This window comes from Chrysemys picta, chromosome 7 (assembly GCF_011386835.1).
Source record: "Chrysemys picta bellii isolate R12L10 chromosome 7, ASM1138683v2, whole genome shotgun sequence".
Classification (NCBI taxonomy): Eukaryota; Metazoa; Chordata; order Testudines; family Emydidae; genus Chrysemys; species Chrysemys picta.
The window spans coordinates 50,114,116-50,131,931 of NC_088797.1; the positions used below are offsets into that span (position 1 = coordinate 50,114,116).

At 52.9% G+C, this 17,816-nt stretch overlaps 1 protein-coding gene across 3 annotated transcripts in view; it reads left to right on the forward strand.

Annotated features, from left to right (window-relative positions):
- The window catches only part of SLC38A3 (solute carrier family 38 member 3), a 79,220-nt gene that overhangs the window by 33,149 nt on the left and 28,255 nt on the right, over nucleotides 1-17,816 (forward strand). For 2 of the 3 annotated variants that reach the window (XM_065551402.1, XM_065551403.1), the window contains exons 2-4: nucleotides 13,246-13,381; nucleotides 14,873-14,957; nucleotides 17,547-17,662. In XM_065551402.1, the coding sequence (XP_065407474.1) occupies nucleotides 13,278-13,381; nucleotides 14,873-14,957; nucleotides 17,547-17,662 (305 nt within the window). In that variant the 5' untranslated portion in view covers nucleotides 13,246-13,277. The remainder of the gene's footprint in view (nucleotides 1-13,245; nucleotides 13,382-14,872; nucleotides 14,958-17,546; nucleotides 17,663-17,816) is intronic. The other variant, XM_065551405.1, reaches the window with a different exon arrangement.

Sequence of the window (17,816 nt, forward strand, 5' to 3'; positions counted from 1 at the left end):
GCTGATGGCGGGGGCTCTAAACTCCAGAGCTAAAAGAACAAGATGAAAGCTGAGAAAGGGTTGGAGAATATTAGCTAGACCCCAGGGCACATTCCCGTCTCTCCCATGTCTGCCTTTTCCAGCCCTTTCCCAGCTGATTAATGGGCTTGTTTGAGTCCTTCCTCAAGTGGCTTTTTAATCACCAGAAGCCTGAGCTCCAGGTACCAGCTAGGGCGGGTCCTTGGCAGCTGCTCTGCATGAGCGCAGACTAGCTGAGCGGGGTGTCACTGGCCAGGAGGCGGGGGTGGCCAGATGGTCTGGCTGGAGCAGACGCACCTGAAGTGGGCCCTGGATGGCACAGGGACTGGACGCAGGGAGCTGGGGTGTTGTGTCTTCGGGGCACTGGCTCCGATGGGGGTGACTGGAAGCTCTTAGCAGCTGGTGGGCTGTCCCAGCTCCTGACAGACAGGGGTCCCACTGGTTGTGCCCACCACCCATGCTGGCACTAATTGCCCCCTTGTTGGAAGTGTTAGCTGAGGACCGAACAGACCATGGGGGTATCTCAGGGAGGGATGACGTGCAGGGGCCGTGTGCCTGGGGATAAAGATGGGCCCCTCCACCTGCTGCCCAGCAGCTTTGTTCCACCCCAGAGGTAGCTGCATTTCAGTGGCAACTGATGCAGTCTCAGTAAGTTGCTTGCATTGTCTCCTTTTTACATTCCTAGAGTGCTTTGGGATCCTTTATTTATTTGTATGACAGCAGGGTCTGGGCACTGCAGCGCGAGGCAGCCCCTGCCCCAGAGAGCTTGCCAGCTGACTAGCCAAGGAAGGATTATTATCTTTGTTTGCCAGGTGGGGAAACTGAGGCACGGGGCCTGAAGGTCCCACAAGGCATCTATGGCAAAGCCAAGAATGACCCCAGATCTCCTGCCCTCCCCCCGTCTATGGCCGTCACCCCGAGACACACACACCCCCTTCGCTGGGCTGAAAGGCCCCAGGGCAGCCGCAAAGTTATTTTAATTATAACCATATTTTCCAAAGATGTTTGGCAGTAACAAACCCACAACGCCCCCCTCAGCTTGAGGCAGGGGGCAGGGTGGGGGCTCCCCCTTGCCGGCAGCCAGCAGCCCATAAAGACGCACTGTCCATGCGAGCCGTTTCCCAGCGATTGGCGGGGAGGGGCGCATGGTACCACAGAGGGAGCATTGTGCTGCCTGCCAAGGCATCCTGCGCTCCCGGCCCCGGTGCCCGGCGAGCTGCCTCCACCAAGGCCTTGTTTCCAGTTCCTCTCCCTTCCTGCCCCCGTTGGCTGGCCTGGAGCCCCCCCACACTCCTGGGCTGGCACCGAGGCTGGCTGCTGCCAGCCCCAGCAGGGAGACTTTATTAAGCCTCTGTCTCTCGTTAGGACTGAGCCATTTCCATACAAGCCAGGGCGTGATGGACGCTGCTGAAAGGGGGACACAGAGGGTCTCCCCTTGCTCACAAGAGGATGGGGGCGTTATTCTTCCATTTTCCTCCCAGCCCTCGGCTGTCAGTCATTGAAGGGACCCATCCCAATGGTGTTTGAAATGCCAGACCCTGCTGCCTGGCCGGGCCACCCCTGCCACCCCTGCCCCTTACACCGTCCAGGTGCTTCCCACCCACTGACCTCCAAGCACTGTGCAATGGAAATACCCCCAGTCGTACAGGTGAGGAAACTGAGGTACAGAGCAGGAAGGTGCATGCAGAGCCAGGAAGCCTAGAAACCGGGAAGCTGAGCAGGGAGCAGCCCCCACTAGCCCGGAGTGAAATGGGGGGCAGAGGAGAGGGGCTGCCCTGGCTGACAAGCCAGAGACTTGCAGCTCCCTCCACTTGTGAGCACTCCGCTGGGGGCTGAAATTGCTTCACGCTTGTCCTGCCTGGGGAGACCCTCGCACAAAGGGTCCTGGCCGTGCGAACAGTATTGTTATTTCCACGCCCAGCACTTTGAAGGCTGTCGGGGGTCTCACGCCCACTGCTGAAATGCAGCCATCCCTGAGGTGGCCCATGGCAGCTGTTTAGCAGCGTGCAGCAACACCACATGAGTAGTTTGGGGCCAGGAAGTGCAGCAGGCTCCTGTATCCAGCGGAAAATGCAGGGGAGACTAGAAATCCAGCTGGCAGCTCCCCGGACACTGCAGATCCCCGCATGCAGGGCAGCCAGCGGAGCAAGACACAGCGTTGCCTGCTGGGCCCCGGCATCCCCGGAGCTGCACCAGAGAGGAGGGACACCACAGTCCCAGGCCAGAGCTTGGCCTTTAGGGCAGGGTTGGGAGGTGGATTTGCACCAGACCCAAAGCTCTGGGGTGTGGGGATGCCCAGGCTGGCACCTCAGTTTATTAGCAAAGGAGAGGCTGCCCTGGACATAACTGCTATCTCGGCTGGGGTGCTGGTCATGCCGCCATTGGATCTGATGCCCCCTTGCCCTGCCCATTGTGCTGTCATGCTGGATGCCCCTGAACCAGCCAGGCGCTTTTCAATGGGCAAGTGCACCCTGTGGTGTTGGGGGTTGGGTCTTTAAGGGCTGATCTTCCCAGACAGAGTGCATGTGGGGCGCTGAGAAGCTCAGTCCCAGTCCCCATGGCACGCTGTCCAAGGACAGCCCCTTTGTGCAAATATTACAGCTAAAGGGGCTACTAACTGTGTGGCTTGGTAGAAGCATGGTCCTCGTTGATTAATAATCACTGTCCCCATGACAGCAGGAGACCTCCAAGAGCAGCCACGTCCCATGGACTGACCCTGCCCATGGGTCACCCCCAGGGTTTGCACCCAGAATCTTTACCATCATAGCACCAGTTGCTAGTGCTGGAAATAAAGGGGTCGCTCCGTTAGGTGGTAGCTGTAGTAGGCTTTTATCTTTCAGCAGCCCCGTCATGACAAAGGGCTGTGACGTGCCCTTTCCCAAGGTGCTGGAACCTTTCCACCCAGCTAGCTGGTAGGATGGGATCAGCAGGAAGGTCAGGGCAGAGCCATAAGAACGGCCAGGTTGGATCGGATCAATCATAGAATCATAGAATATCAGGGTTGGAAGGGACCTCAGGAGGTCATCTAGTCCAATCCCCTGCTCAAAGCAGGACCAGCACCAACTAAATCATCCCAGCCAGAGCTTTGTCAGGCCGGGCCTTAAAAATCTCTAAGGAAGGAGATTCTACCACCTCCCTAGGTAACCCATTCCAGTGCTTCACCACCCTCCTAGTGAAATAGTGTTTCCTAATATCCAACCTAGACCTCCCCCACTGCAACTTGAGACCATTGCTCCTTGTTCTGTCATCTGCCACCACTGAGAACAGTCTAGATTCATCCTCTTTGGAACCCCCTTTCAGGTAGCTGAAGGCAGCTATCAAATCTCCCCTCACTCTTCTATTCTGCAGACTAAACAAGCCCAGTTCCCTCAGCCTCTCCTCGTAAGTCATGTGCTCCAGCCCCCTAATCATTTTCGTTGCCCTCTGCTGGACTGTCTCCAATTTGTCCACATCTTTTTGTAGTTGGGGGCCCAAAACTGGACACAATACTCCAGGTGTGACTTCACCAGTGTCGAATAGAGGGGAATAATCACTTCCCTCGATCTACTGGCAATGCTCCTACTAATACAGTCCAATATGCCATTAGCCTTCTTGGTAACAAGGGCACATTGCTGACTCATATCCAGCTTCTCATCCACTGTAATCCCCAGGTCCTTTTCTGCAGAACTGCTGCTTAGCCAGTCGGTCCCCAGCCTGTAGCGGTGCATGGGATTCTTCCATCCTAAGTGCAGGACTCTTCACTTGTCGAACCTCATCAGATTTCTTTTGGCCCAATCTTCCAATTTGTCTAGGTCACTGTGGACCCTATCCCTACCCTCCAGCATATCTACCTCTCCCCACACCTTAGTGTCATCTGCGAACTTGCTGAGGGTGCAATTCATCCCATCATCCAGATCATTAATAAAGATGTTGAACAAAACTGGACCCAGGACTAGGGTGATCAGATGTCCTGATTTTATAGGGACAGACCCGATATTTGAGGCTTTGTCTTCTATGGGTGCCTATTACCCTCCCAATTTTTCACACTTGCTCTCTGATCACCCTACCCAGGACCGACCCCTGGGGCACTCCACTTGATACCGGCTGCCAACTAGACATTGAGCCGTTGATCACTACCCGTTGAGCCCGACAATCTAGCCAGCTTTCTATCCACCTTATATCCATTCATCCAAGCCATCCAACTTTTTTAACTTGCTGGCAAGAATACTGTGGGAGACCATATCAAAACCTTTTCTAAAGTCAAGATATATCACATCCACTGCTTTCCCCATATCCACAGAGCCAGTTATCTCATCATAGAAGGCAATCAGGTTGGTCAGGCATAACTCGCCCTTGGTGAATCCATGTTGATCATTCCTGAACACCTTCCTCTTCTCCAACTGCTTCAAAATGGATTCCTTGAAGACCTGCTCCATGATTTTTCCAGGTACTGAAGTGAGGCTGTAGTTCCCTGGATTCTCCTTCTTCCATTTTTTAAAGATGGGCACTATATTTGCCTTTTTCTAATCGTCCTGGAACTCCCCCTATCGCCATGAGTTTTCAAAGATAATGGCCAATGGCTCTGCAATCTCATCAGCCAACTCCCTTAGCATGCATTAGATCTGGCCCCATGGACTTGTGCATGTCCAGCTTTTCTAAATACACCTCTACCTCGATATAATGCTGTCCTTGGGAGCCAAAAAATCTTACCATGTTATAGGTGAAACCACATTATATTGAACTTGATTTGATCCACTGGAGTGTGCAGCCCCGCCCACCCAGAGCACTGCTTTACTGTGTTATATCCGAATTCGTGTTATATCGGGTCACATTATATCGAGGTAGCGGTGTAGTCCTTAACCTGTTCTTTCACCACTCAGGGCTGTTCACCTCCTCCCCATACTGTGTTGCCCAGGACAGCAATGTGGGAGCTGACCTTGTCTGTGAATGGTCCGTCTTGCCCAGTATCCTGTCTCTGAGCTTCTGGGAGAGTGGTCCCCTCCTGGCTTCTGGCAGTCAGAGGTTTAGGGTCACCCCAAGCATGGGGTGGCATCTTTAGCCATCTTAGCCAATGGCCACTGATGGACCTATTTTCCATGGACTTACCTAGTTCTTTTTTGAACCCTGTTATACTTTTGACCATCACAACATCCTCTGGCAATGAGTTCTGCAGGTTAATTGTGTGTTGTGTGAAGAAGTCCTTCCTCTTGGTTGTATGAAACCTGCTGCTTGTTCATTTCATCGGGTGATCCTTGGTTCTTGTGTTGTGGGACAGGGTGAATAATGCTTCTCTACTCACCTTCTCTTCATTGGTCATGATTTCATCGACCTTTCTTACATCCCCCGACAGTCATTTCTTGTCTAAGCTTTACAGCCCTGCTCTGTCTGGCCTCTCCTCACATGGAAGCTGTTCCATACCCTGGATCATCCTTGGTGCCCTTCTCTGAACCTTTTCTAACTCCGTTCTCTCCTGGGACTACCAGACCTGGGCACAGAATTCCATGGGTGGGCGCTCCAGGGGGTTATACGGCGATGTGATGGCAGGGGTGCTGCTGGCAGCTGGAAAGGGGCTTGTCAAGGCTGTATCCCCACTTTGAACTTTAGGGTACAAATGTGGGGGCCTGCATGAAAACTTCTAAGCTTAACTACCAGCTTAGCTCTGGTTCCGCTGCCACCATTTCAATGGATTCCCTCCCTGGGAAGCCTTGAAAAACCTTCACTAATTCCCTGGTGAATACAGATCCAAACCCCTTGGATCTTAAAACAAGGAGAAATTAACCATTCCCCCTCCTTCCTCCCACCAACTCCTGGTGAATCAAGATCCAAACCCCTTGGATCTTAAAACAAGGAAAAATCAATCAGGTTCTTAAAAAGAAGGCTTTTAATTAAAGAAAAAAAGTAAAAATCATCTCTGTAAAATCAGTATGGAAATTAACCTTACAGGGTAATCAAACTTAAAGAGCTCAGAGGACTCCCCTCTAGTCTCAGGTTCAAAGTACAGCAAACAAAGATAAACACTCTAATAAAAGGTACATTTACAAGTTGAGAAAACAAAGGAAAACTAACACGCCTTGCCTGGCTATTTACTTACAAGTTTGAAATAGGAGAGACTTGTTTAGAAAGATGTGGAGAACCTGGATTGATGTCTGGTCCCTCTCAGTCCCGAGAGCGAACACACTCCCAAACAAAGAACACAAACAAAAGCCTTCCCCCTTCCCCCCCCCCCCAAGATTTGAAAGTATCTTGTCCCCTTATTGGTCCTTTAGGTCAGATGCCAGCCAGGTTACCTGAGCTTCTTAACCCTTTACAGGGAAAAGGATTTTGGAGTCTCTGGCCAGGAGGGATTTTATAGTACTGTACACAGGACAGCTGTTACCCTTCCCTTTATAGTTATGACACGCCCCCCAAATCACAGATAGTGTTGGACGTTTGGTTCCACACTGGCTGTGATTTCTTCCTGGAGTTCTAGGAGAAAACAGAGTTAATAAGACACATGTACCTTTAGACATACTACTGATTATATAAAAACTAACAATATGTTTCATTCCAAGAACAATTGTTAACCAGTTAACTCTGGGAAACTTTCCCGGGAGAGTGCATCAGCCACTTTGTTAGAAGCTCCCGAAATGTGTTGTATTTCAAAATCAAAATCTTGGAGAGCTAAACTTCACCGAAGAAGTTTTTTGTTATCTCCCTTGGCGGTATGAAGCCACTGTAGCGCAGCATGGTCTGTTTGTAGTTGGAAACACCGTCCCCAAACATATGGGCGTAGCTTTTCCAGTGCGTACACAATGGCATAGCATTCCTTTTCGCTGATTGACCAATGGCTTTCCCTCTCAGACAGTTTCTTACTGAGAAACACGACAGGATGGAATTCTTGATCCGGTCCTTCCTGCATTAAAACTGCTCCCACGCCTCGCTCGGACGCATCTGTGGTTACTAGGAACGGTTTGTCAAAGTCTGGGGCCCTTAGCACAGGGTCAGACATGAGTGTTGCCTTAAGCTGGGTAAAGGCCTTTTGACACTCATCAGTCCACTGAACTGCATTTGGCTGTTTCTTTCTGGTTAGGTCTGTCAGCGGGGAGGCAATTTGGCTGTAGTGGGGTACAAATCGCCTATAATATCCAGCCAAGCCCAAGAAGGATTGGACCTGTTTCTTAGACTTTGGAACCGGCCACTTTTGGATAGCATCCACTTTGGCCTGTAGGGGATTTATAGTTCCTCGACCCACCTGGTGCCCCAGGTAAGTCACTCTGTTTTGGCCTATTTGACACTTTTTAGCCTTAACAGTTAGTCCTGCCTGCTGGATGCGCTCGAAGACTTTTTCCAGGTGCTCCAGGTGCTCTGCCCATGAATCAGAAAAAATGGCCACATCATCGAGGTAGGCAACTGCAGATTCTCCCAATCCCGCTAGGAGACCATCTACAAGTCTTTGGAAGGTGGCGGGTGCATTTTGCAACCCGAAAGGGAGTACATTGAATTCATACACCCCTGCCTGGGTGACAAAGGCTGACCTTTCCTTAGCGGGTTCATCTAGTGGTACTTGCCAGTACCCCTTGGTTAAGTCCAAAGTAGAGATGAATTGGGCATGTCCCAATTTCTCCAATAGCTCATCTGTGCGTGGCATTGGATATTTGTCAGGACGAGTTACAGCATTTAGCTTACGGTAGTCCATGCAAAAGCATATTTCCCCATCTGGTTTGGGAACTAGAACCACTGGAGATGCCCATGCACTATTATAGGGGCGGATTATACCCATCTGTAGCATGTCCTGGATCTCCCTTTGTATAGCAGTTTGGGCATGAGGTGACTCCCGGTAGGGTGGGGTTCTAATTGGGTGAGCATTACCTGTGTCAATGGAGTGGTATGCCCGTTCGGTCCGTACTGGAGTGGCTGAGAAAATTGGTGCAAAGCTTGTGCACAGCTCCTTGATCTGCTGTCGCTGCAGACGTCCAAGGGTCGTGGAGAGGTTCACCTCTTCTACGCCACCATCCTTTTTTCCTTCGTAGTAGACACCTTCAGGCCACTCCGCGTCATCTGTTTCCTGGGCTGTAAACTGGCAAACATTTAATTCTCTGGAATAAAAGGGCTTAAGAGAATTAACATGGTATACCTTAGGCTTTATGTTGGAGGTGGGGGAGGCTATGAGATAGTTAACAGCTCCTAGGCGCTCCTGGACCGTGAATGGTCCTTCCCACGACGCTTCCATTTTATGGGCCTGGAGCGCCTTTAAGACCATGACTTGGTCTCCTACTTTGAAGGACCGTTCTCTGGAATGTTTATCATACCAGGCCTTTTGCTCTTCCTGAGCATCCTTTAGGTTTTCTTTAGCAGGGGCTAAGGAGTGTCGGAGGGTGCTTTGTAGGTTGCTTACAAAGTCTAGAATGTTAGTTCCTGGAGAAGGCGTAAACCCCTCCCATTGCTGCTTCACCAACTGTAATGGCCCCTTAACCTCGCGGCCATACACAAGTTCAAATGGTGAAAACCCTAAACTGGGATGTGGTACAGCCCTGTAGGCAAAAAGCAACTGCTGCAACACTAGGTCCCAATCATTGGAGTGTTCATTTACGAATTTACATATCATGGCCCCCAAAGTTCCATTAAACCTCTCCACCAGGCCATTGGTTTCATGGTGGTAAGGGGTGGCAACTAAGTGATTCAGCCCATGAGCTTCCCACAGGTTTTCCATGGTCCCTGCCAGGAAATTAGTTCCCGAATCTGTAAGGATGTCGGAGGGCCAACCTACCCTGGCAAAAATGTCTGCTAATGCCTGGCACACACTTTTAGCCCTGGTGTTGCTTAAGGGTACTGCTTCCGGCCATCGGGTAGCAAAATCCATGAAAGTCAGTACGTACTGCTTTCCTCTGGGTGTCTTCTTTGGGAAAGGACCCAGAATATCCACAGCTACGTGCTGAAATGGGACCTCAATTATGGGTAGTGGCTGGAGAGGGGCTTTAACCTGGTCTTGGGGCTTTCCCACTCGTTGGTACACCTCACAAGACCGGACATAATTAGCAACGTCCTTGCCCATTCCCTCCCAGTGGAAGGACTTCCCCAACCGGTCTTTGGTTTTGTTCACCCCAGAATGGCCACTGGGATGATCATGGGCTAAGCTCAAGAGCTTTACCCAATACTTAGTGGGAACTACCAACTGTCTTTGAGGATGCCAGTCTTCCTGGTGCCCACCAGAAAGAGTCTCCTTGTATAAAAGTCCTTGTTCTATAACAAACCGGGATCGGTTAGAAGAGCTGAGAGGCGGTGGGGTGCTCCGCGCCGCCGCCCAAGCTTTCCGAAGGCTGTCATCTGCTTCCTGCTCGGCCTGGAACTGTTCCCGTGATGCTGGAGACATCAGTTCCTCCTTGGACTGTGGACTGGGGCTTGGTCCCTCTGGAAGTGATGCAGGTGCTGGGGCTGTTTCCATTGACTGTGATCCACTGTCTGCTGGTGCACTATGTGGTATCTCAGGCTCTGGCTGAGCCTCTTGGGTAGGGTTATCTGCTGCTTCCGCCAGGTCAGGCTCGCTGGTGCCCTCTGGCATTGGAGTTGTAGACGGGTTTGCAAGCGCTGGACTCAGTGCTGGCAATGGTTCTGGTGCTGGTTGCGTTGCCAGTTCCAGTTCTGGGACTGGCTTTGGCTGGGTCTCTGGGATTGGATCCACTACGACTGTTGCAGTCGTTGGCAGGGGATCCTGTTCCACCACCTTTGTCTGGGTCTCTGGTAACACAGACGGGGCCCTGGTGGACGGCTCAGGAACAGGGATGGGGGTGAAAGTTTGCTTAGCCTGGCTGCGGGTGACTATTCCCACCCTCTTGGCTAGCTTCACATGGTTGGCCAAATCTTCCCCCAGCAGCATGTGAATGGGATAATTGTCATAGACTGCAAAAGTCCACATTCCTGACCAGCCCTTGTACTAGACATGCAACGTTTCTGTAGGCAAGGTTACAGACTGTGACACGAAGGGTTGAATTGTCACTGTAGCCTCCGGGTTGATGAGTTTGGGGTCCACTAGGGATTGGTGGATAGTTGACACTTGGGCCCCAGTGTCCCTCCAAGCGATAACCTTCTTTCCGCCCACTCTCAAGGTTTCCCTTCGCTCTGAGGGTATGAGAGAGGCATCTGGGTCTGGGGATCTTTGGTGTGATTGGGGTGTAATGAACTGTAATCGGTTGGGGTTCTTGGGGCAGTGAGCCTTTATATGTCCCAGTTCATTACATTTAAAACATCGCCCTGCTAAGGTATCACCGGGGCGATGTTGGTTGGTGGAGACTGGTGTGGTGGGGTGAGAAGGCGTCTGGGGTTTCCCTTGGGATGTGGGTGGGGCCTTGGGTTGTCCCCGGTGGTAAGGTTTTGTTTCGGCTTGCCCCTTCTGATATTCGCTCCAACTGCTACTAGTTTTTTTTTCTTTTCTGCCACCTCCACCCATTTGGCTCCAATCTCCCCCGCCTCAGTTACAGTTTTGGGCTTCCTATCTAGGATGTACCTTTCTATTTCCTCAGGAACACCCTCTAAAAACTGCTCCATTTTTACTAGGGAAACCAGATCTTCCAGAGATTTAACATTTGCTCCTGATACCCAGGCATCACAATTTTTGTCAATGTGGTAGGCATGCCGGGTAAATGACACATCGGGTTTCCACTTTAGGGCTCTGAACCGCCGACGGGCATGCTCGGGTGTTAGCCCCATTCTGAGTCTGGCCTTGTTTTTAAAAAGTTCATAACTGTTCATGTGTTCCTTAGGCATTTCAGCCGCCACCTCTGCTAAGGGTCCACTGAGCTGCGGCCTCAGCTCTACCATGTACTGGTCTGCAGCGATGCTATATCCAAGGCAGGCCCTTTCAAAATTTTCTAAGAAGGCCTCAGTATCATCGCCTGCCTTGTAGGTGGGGAATTTCTGGGATGGGAAGTGGTACCTGGAGAGGGGTTGTTGGGATGGGCTGTTGTATCTGGCTTAGCCTTTGCTACTTCCAGTTCATGCTTCCTTTCTTTTTCTCTCTCCTCCATCTCTTTTTCTTTCATCTCCATCTCTCTCTTGTGGGCCTCTTCTTTGGCTTTTTCTTCTTTTGTAGTCATTTTCCTGTTTTCTTGTGCTGGGTCACCCCCTCTGCAGTTGACTGAAACTGGAAAGCTCTCAGCTCTGGCTGCTGCTGAGTTAACAGAGACTTTCTAACTAGCTACTCCCGAGGATGTAAAAAGAAAAAAAAAAAACAATTCAGCTTGTAAATTCCCTTTACCTTGTCTTTTGTTTGCTCATTTGAACACTTCTCTTAACAAAAGACCTTGTTAAAAAAACTTAACACCTCTGCCTTCAGGCAAGGAGAGATAAGATATGCATCTATCTCCAGCTCTGCTTTCCAAGCAGCTAGAAGGAAAAAAAAAATCTCACTGGCTTTTGGGTTTAAAATGATCCCACCGCTCTGCCACCATGTCAAGGCTGTATCCCCACTTTGAACTTTAGGGTACAAATGTGGGGGCCTGCATGAAAACTTCTAAGCTTAACTACCAGCTTAGCTCTGGTTCCGCTGCCACCATTTCAATGGATTCCCTCCCTGGGAAGCCTTGAAAAACCTTCACCAATTCCCTGGTGAATACAGATCCAAACCCCTTGGATCTTAAAACAAGGAGAAATTAACCATTCCCCCTCCTTCCTCCCACCAACTCCTGGTGAATACAGTTCCAACCCCCCTGGGATCTAAAACAAGTAGAAATTAACCTTCCCCCCTCCTTTCTCCCACCAACTCCTGGTGAATCAAGATCCAAACCCCTTGGATCTTAAAACAAGGAAAAATCAATCAGGTTCTTAAAAAGAAGGCTTTTAATTAAAGAAAAAAAGTAAAAATCATCTCTGTAAAATCAGTATGGAAATTAACCTTACAGGGTAATCAAACTTAAAGAGCTCAGAGGACCCCCCCCCCTCTAGTCTCAGGTTCAAAGTACAGCAAACAAAGATAAACACTCTAGTAAAAGGTACATTTACAAGTTGAGAAAACAAAGGAAAACTAACACGCCTTGCCTGGCTATTTACTTACAAGTTTGAAATAGGAGAGACTTGTTTAGAAAGATGTGGAGAACCTGGATTGATGTTTGGTCCCTCTCAGTCCCGAGAGCGAACACACTCCCAAACAAAGAACACAAACAAAAGCCTTCCCCCCCCAGATTTGAAAGTATCTTGTCCCCTTATTGGTCCTTTAGGTCAGATGCCAGCCAGGTTACCTGAGCTTCTTAACCCTTTACAGGGAAAAGGATTTTGGAGTCTCTGGCCAGGAGGGATTTTATAGTACTGTACACAGGACAGCTGTTACCCTTCCCTTTATAGTTATGACAGGGCTCACTCCACAAACGTGCTGGCCTTCTGGGTGGGTGTTGGCATGGCAGGTGGGGGTGGTAATAATGTCACCCTGGCACAGCCTGGGTTTGGAGTGCTCGAGGGTCCCTGTAGGCTATCCAGTAGGCAGCCAGTACAGAGCGTGCGTGGGTCAGATGGGCTCAGCTGGGGGCTGGGTGAGTCGCCGCTCCCAGGTGTTTTTCACAGTTGTGCCCAGGTGGAGCCCATCAGGATGACCCAGCGGAGACGGCGTGAATGAGGGACTGGCCATCTAGGGCCGTCTCTGAGTGCCTCTCACAGCAAGGAAGCGTCCTCCCCCCAACCGGGTGCCACTGGAAACCCGTGGTACCAAGCAGGTTCGCCTCTCTCCCTGCCCCCCCGTAGAGCTGTGCCCGGCACAGGGTGAGCGGGGGCAGTGCCGTGCTCTGCTGTGCACTGCCCGGTGATGGGAGACAGCTCGTCAGCTCTCACCAGTCCCCAGTGAGATTTCCTTCCAGTGCCCATGGGGGAAAGCCCCTGGGTGTGTCAGCTTTGAGCTGGTGGCCCCTTAGCAGCAGGCCCAGGAAGGGTCAATGCGGACGCCCCCCGTGCCATAGCCCTGGGCAGATGCAGGATCCTGTGGTTAGCCTGGCTCTGTGGCTGCTGGCTGGGAAGGGAGGGCAGCTGGATGGCAGCAGGCTGGTGGGTGACCCCGCTGGCATTTCCACGTGCCCAGGGGGAGACCAATTTAGACCTGGAAGCCAGCCCAAGGTGGGATTTTGGGCAGGTCAAGCTCCAAGCCCACGGCCCGGATACATGTTATTCTGTTTGTGTTCCCAGCCCCACTGAGCCCCGATCTCTGCTCTGCCGCCTGGTCCAGCCCCATGGGGAGACGTCGTTCTCCAGGGTCTCAAAAGGAGTATGACTGACTTTCCTTCCTTCCCACAGCCAGCGCCGTCACCCCAGTGAGTCTGGCAGAGATGGACCCTGCAGAGATCCCCATCCAGACAGAGCTGGTGGAGCTGGTGCCCAATGGGAAATATGCTGTGAATGCCTCGGCCATCCCCTTGGTGGGGAATACCAGGTAACCCCAGCACGTGGGCAGAGGGCAGGGGCTTGCCTGGCTGGAGCCAGCTGAGAGACAGGGTCATTCTGTCTTCCTGTGCCTGGCAGGGGATGGGTTAGGAACCCTTGCCAGATCTAGGCACAGTGAAGGCAGGTGCCATGCAAGTGTTCCCTTCGCAGCTCTGCCAGTGCTCCTCACTCCCGACCTGCAGCCCCCTGCTAGCCCAGCCATGGGCTCAGGGCCGGCTTTAGGCCGATTCCCCCAATTCCCCCGAATTGGGCCCCGTGCCTAAGAGGGCCTGCGCCCTAGAGAAGAGTGCCTAACTTAGGTGCCTTTTTAATTTTTTTACTCACCCAGCAGTGGTCTGGGTCTTCGGCGACACTTCGGCGGCGGGTCCTTCACTCGCTCCAGGTCTTTGGCGACATTTCGACGGCGGATCCTTCAGTGCCGCGGAAGACCTGGAGCGAGTGAAGGACCCACGCCGAAGTGCCGCCGAAGACCCGGACCACTGCCGGGTATTCAAATCGGGTCCCGCACTTCCTAAAGCCGGCCCTGCCTGAGCTCTCCCCAGCCCCTAACTCTGCCGGAGCCCCTCACTCCTGACCCCCAGCCCCCAGCTAGCCTAACCCTGGGCTCCCCCCAACACACCCCATGCCTCCCACTCCTGCCCCATGACCCCCCTCCCCACAGCTCTGCAACAGGCAGCCAAGAAAACAAAGTGGGGTGGGGGCTGATCCCTGTCTAGGGTCTCGGTGGAGCAGCCCCTTGGATCCCGTACAAGAACGCCCCATTGCTGGGTGTTCAGAGAAGAGCCAGAAGGACTGAGAGGCCGGCAAGGCGGATTGATGGGGAGGCCGGCTGAGCGGCAGCGTGGGGGGATGCAAGCAGGCACCGGGTGGGGGGGCCTAAGCTGCGTGGGCAGGTCCTGCTCCAAGCAGCATGGTGCAGCCTGATCTCAAAGGGCCAACTCCAGCCTGAGCCTGGGGAAGAATTTGCTTCTAAGGAGGAGAATGACGGGACCACACACCCCAGTGCAGCCAGGAGCAGTGGGAGTCTATTAAGACTGGACACAGGAGAGCTGGGATCTGCTGCCTTGCGGGGAAATGCTGAGGAAGTCCCAGCCCCTCTCTGCCTCAGTTTCCCCAGGGGATCCTGGTGCTCACCCTGCTGGGAGGGGATTGTGTTTGTAGGGCACTTTGAGCCCCTTGGAGTATTGGTGCTGGAGGAGGGTGAGGGATCGGTGCCAGTCACTCAGGGACCCTCTTCTATACCTTCCCCCCCATGCCGCGGTGCCATCAGAGATAAGGCTCCCCAGGGGCAGGCTGGAGCCTTCTGGCCAGCAGAGCGCTCTGGAGTGGGAGCTGTGGGACGTGGAGGAGATGGAGTGGCATGGCCCTGTTCTGCTTTGGGAGGTGGCATGGGCAGCCCAGGTGGCGCCAGGGAAAGGTAGCACCCCACTACGGTGCATGGTTTATAGCTCTTCTCTCTCCCCCCCGCACCTTACTCCAGGTTTGAAGAGCCCCAGCCCACTGTGGCGGAGATGGAGGAGTTCCTGCCCCAGGGCCCTGACAAGAAGCAGACCCACTTCACAGATGTGAGTCCAGGCAGGAGAGTGGCTGGTGGGGTGACTGCAGGCCAGGCACCTCCTCGTGCTGCTTGCCAAGAGCCTGGCCCTCAGGCAGGGCACAGACCCACTGCCCTTCACTGCAGAGCAGGGGCAGGGCAGGGGAGTGGAAGTCGGGAAATCCAGATCCAGCCCCCTGCTACCATGGGCTGCCCCCTGAGCTCATTCCCTGGGGCACAGAGAGAGCTGGAGAGATCTCCCAGGTTCTTTGGTTTCACCATAAACCTCCAGTTTAGCATGTGTGACCCATTTGCCCTCTAGTGGCTGGTCCACCTAGAGGATAAAAGCCTACTGCTGCTGCTCACAGCTTGTTCAATTTTTCCCTTAGCTCAAGTGATCAGAGCTCTTGCATTTAGTGCTGGTGACCCCTGGGGGTGGGTGAGTGGGCTTGTTACATGGACTCAATGGCTGCCCTTTTGGCCTGCTCCCCAGGAATTGAGCCAGGTGCCAGGCTGCCCTGCAGGGGCCCAAGAGCAGGACACCAACCCTAACTGGCTGTGAGTTCTACACTTAGATTTCACCAAGTATGAATTCCTCTAGCGCTAGAACAGGCTAATCCTGGAGTCACCAACCATCCCTTTGGGCGCTCCGATCTATTCTGCCACCCAGGCGAGTCTGCCTTTGTCACAGAGGGTCCCTCACGCCAAGGATCACAGCAATAGTCAGGTTACTATAGTCCCAGTCCCAAGGGACCCGTCACTTACTCCAGCTCAATTGCACCTTAAACCATAGGCACCGACTGGAGCACCCACAGAAAAAAAATGGTGGGTGCTGAGCAGCCTCCCTAGCAGTGCCTCCTGCCAGCACCTCCCGCCCACCGTTGGGCCCTGCCGATCAGCGCTTCCCCCTGCAGCACCTTCCACCCGCCACAATCAGCTGTTCCGTGGTGTATGGGAGACACTGGGATGGATGGGGGAGAGGGGAGGAGCGAGGGTGGAGCATGCTCAGGGCAGGGGACGGGGAGAGCAGGGAAGCGGCGGGAAGAGGCAGGGTGGGGGTGAGGCTTGGGAGCAGGGGTGGAGTGTGGGCAGGGCCTAGGGTGGAGCAAGGGGGCGCACCCCCCAGCACATTAGAAAGTCGGCGCCTGTGCCTTAGATCTCACCCATAGACAGCGCTTGTAGCCAGTCCTGTAATAAACTGTCTAGCGCAGTGATATTCCGAGTGAGGCTCGGGAGCCACAAGTGGCTCTTAAATGTGTTTCTTGCGGCTGTTCACAACGCATAATGTTAAAGCCCCATATGATTTCATTATTAACCAATCCAAGTTAGTAACCAATCAGGATGCTTGTACTGTTTTATTAACCGACTGTGTAATACTTGGCCAATCATTGTGCTGTGAGAATAGTGTGTGTATATATATAGTCAATGAAACAAGGAATTCACATGACTGGGGCCCTTTTGGAGCATGTTGCTCGCTAATTTGGCTCCTGACCAGCTGAGCTCGGAGTATCACGGCTCTACAGATGTATTGACTAGGAAAAGGAAAGAGGAGAGCTCTTTGAGAGGTTAAAGCAGCTAAACACAGACACACCCAAATTAATTCCAGTCTTATGTTTCAAAAAGTAATAGAGGCTTCTCTGATAAGCAGGCTCTATCTGTCCTTTGTGGCTAACCCAGGCTAAGCACTGGGAATCTCTTGCTTATGCCCAGTAATCCTTACCCCTCAGAGTCCAAGCAGCATAAAAGATCCTGTTCCTCCTTGTCAGGGCTTTTTATTCCTCCCCCCATTCTGCTTCGAGATGCAAATTCAGCTGCTGGGAGGAATTCAGGAGTCTGGCTCCTTTTGGGGTAGGGGGCAGCAAGCAACAGAAATCTTTTGTCCTCTGATGTTCCACAAGAATTCGGCTGGTGTCACTGGGCTTCCTTGGTTGGGCCGGAGCTGACACCTCCTGTTCACACTCCATTCACACCAGTTAGTGCTTCTCTCCTGTCTGGTGGTTGCCAGTTTCAGAGCGAACACTTCACTGTTACGTCCTAGCATGGGACAAAGGTTTTATAAACCAGATAATGCCGGCAGCGACTCACAGCATTCCAGCACGTCCAACCACTAAGCTCATTTGTATAACGCTAATACCGAGGTTAATAAGGCTAACACCCAGGGAGTCAGGCTGGCTCCAGCTGTGTGCTTGTCATGGGTCAGTCGACACCTAGGGCCTTGGCATGAGCTGGCCCCTGATGTGCCAGCGTCACAGCGGGGCCTTCTAGATATAAGAGCAGGAGCAACTACAGCTGGCGTTGAAGAGCCAGGCTGTGGAAGTGGGGCTGTCACAGAGGTGCCCAGAGGGGTGCGGCAGCTTAGGGCAAGGAGGCAGGATATTGAGGAAGAGGGATTACAAGGGAAATAACAGCCCCTAGGAAGGAGGAATGTACCCTGGGCAGTGACAGAGGTGCTGGTACCAGTAGTAGACCAGAGGGTTAGCTGGGGTGCTCCGAAGGCATCGCTCTGTGTAAGTAGCAGGTACTGGGGGGCAGGGGACATGGGGATATTTCCAGCTAGGGACATGGGGGGCCGGGCTTTGCCCAGCCACGGCGCATGACCCTCTGTGTCCCGTCTGTGCAGTTCGAAGGGAAGACCTCCTTTGGCATGTCCGTGTTCAACCTCAGCAATGCCATCATGGGCAGCGGCATCCTGGGGCTGGCCTACGCCATGGCCAACACCGGCATCCTCCTCTTCCTGTGAGTGAAGCTTTCCACACGCCTCGTGCCGGGGGGTCGGGCGCGGCTGGGGGTGGGGGGCTGGCCCACACTCAGGGACTGAATCTGCTCTTTGGCCTGTGTGGGTCCAAACTCCTAGCCGGGTATGGCAGCAATGTGAGAGCCTGGGCAGGTG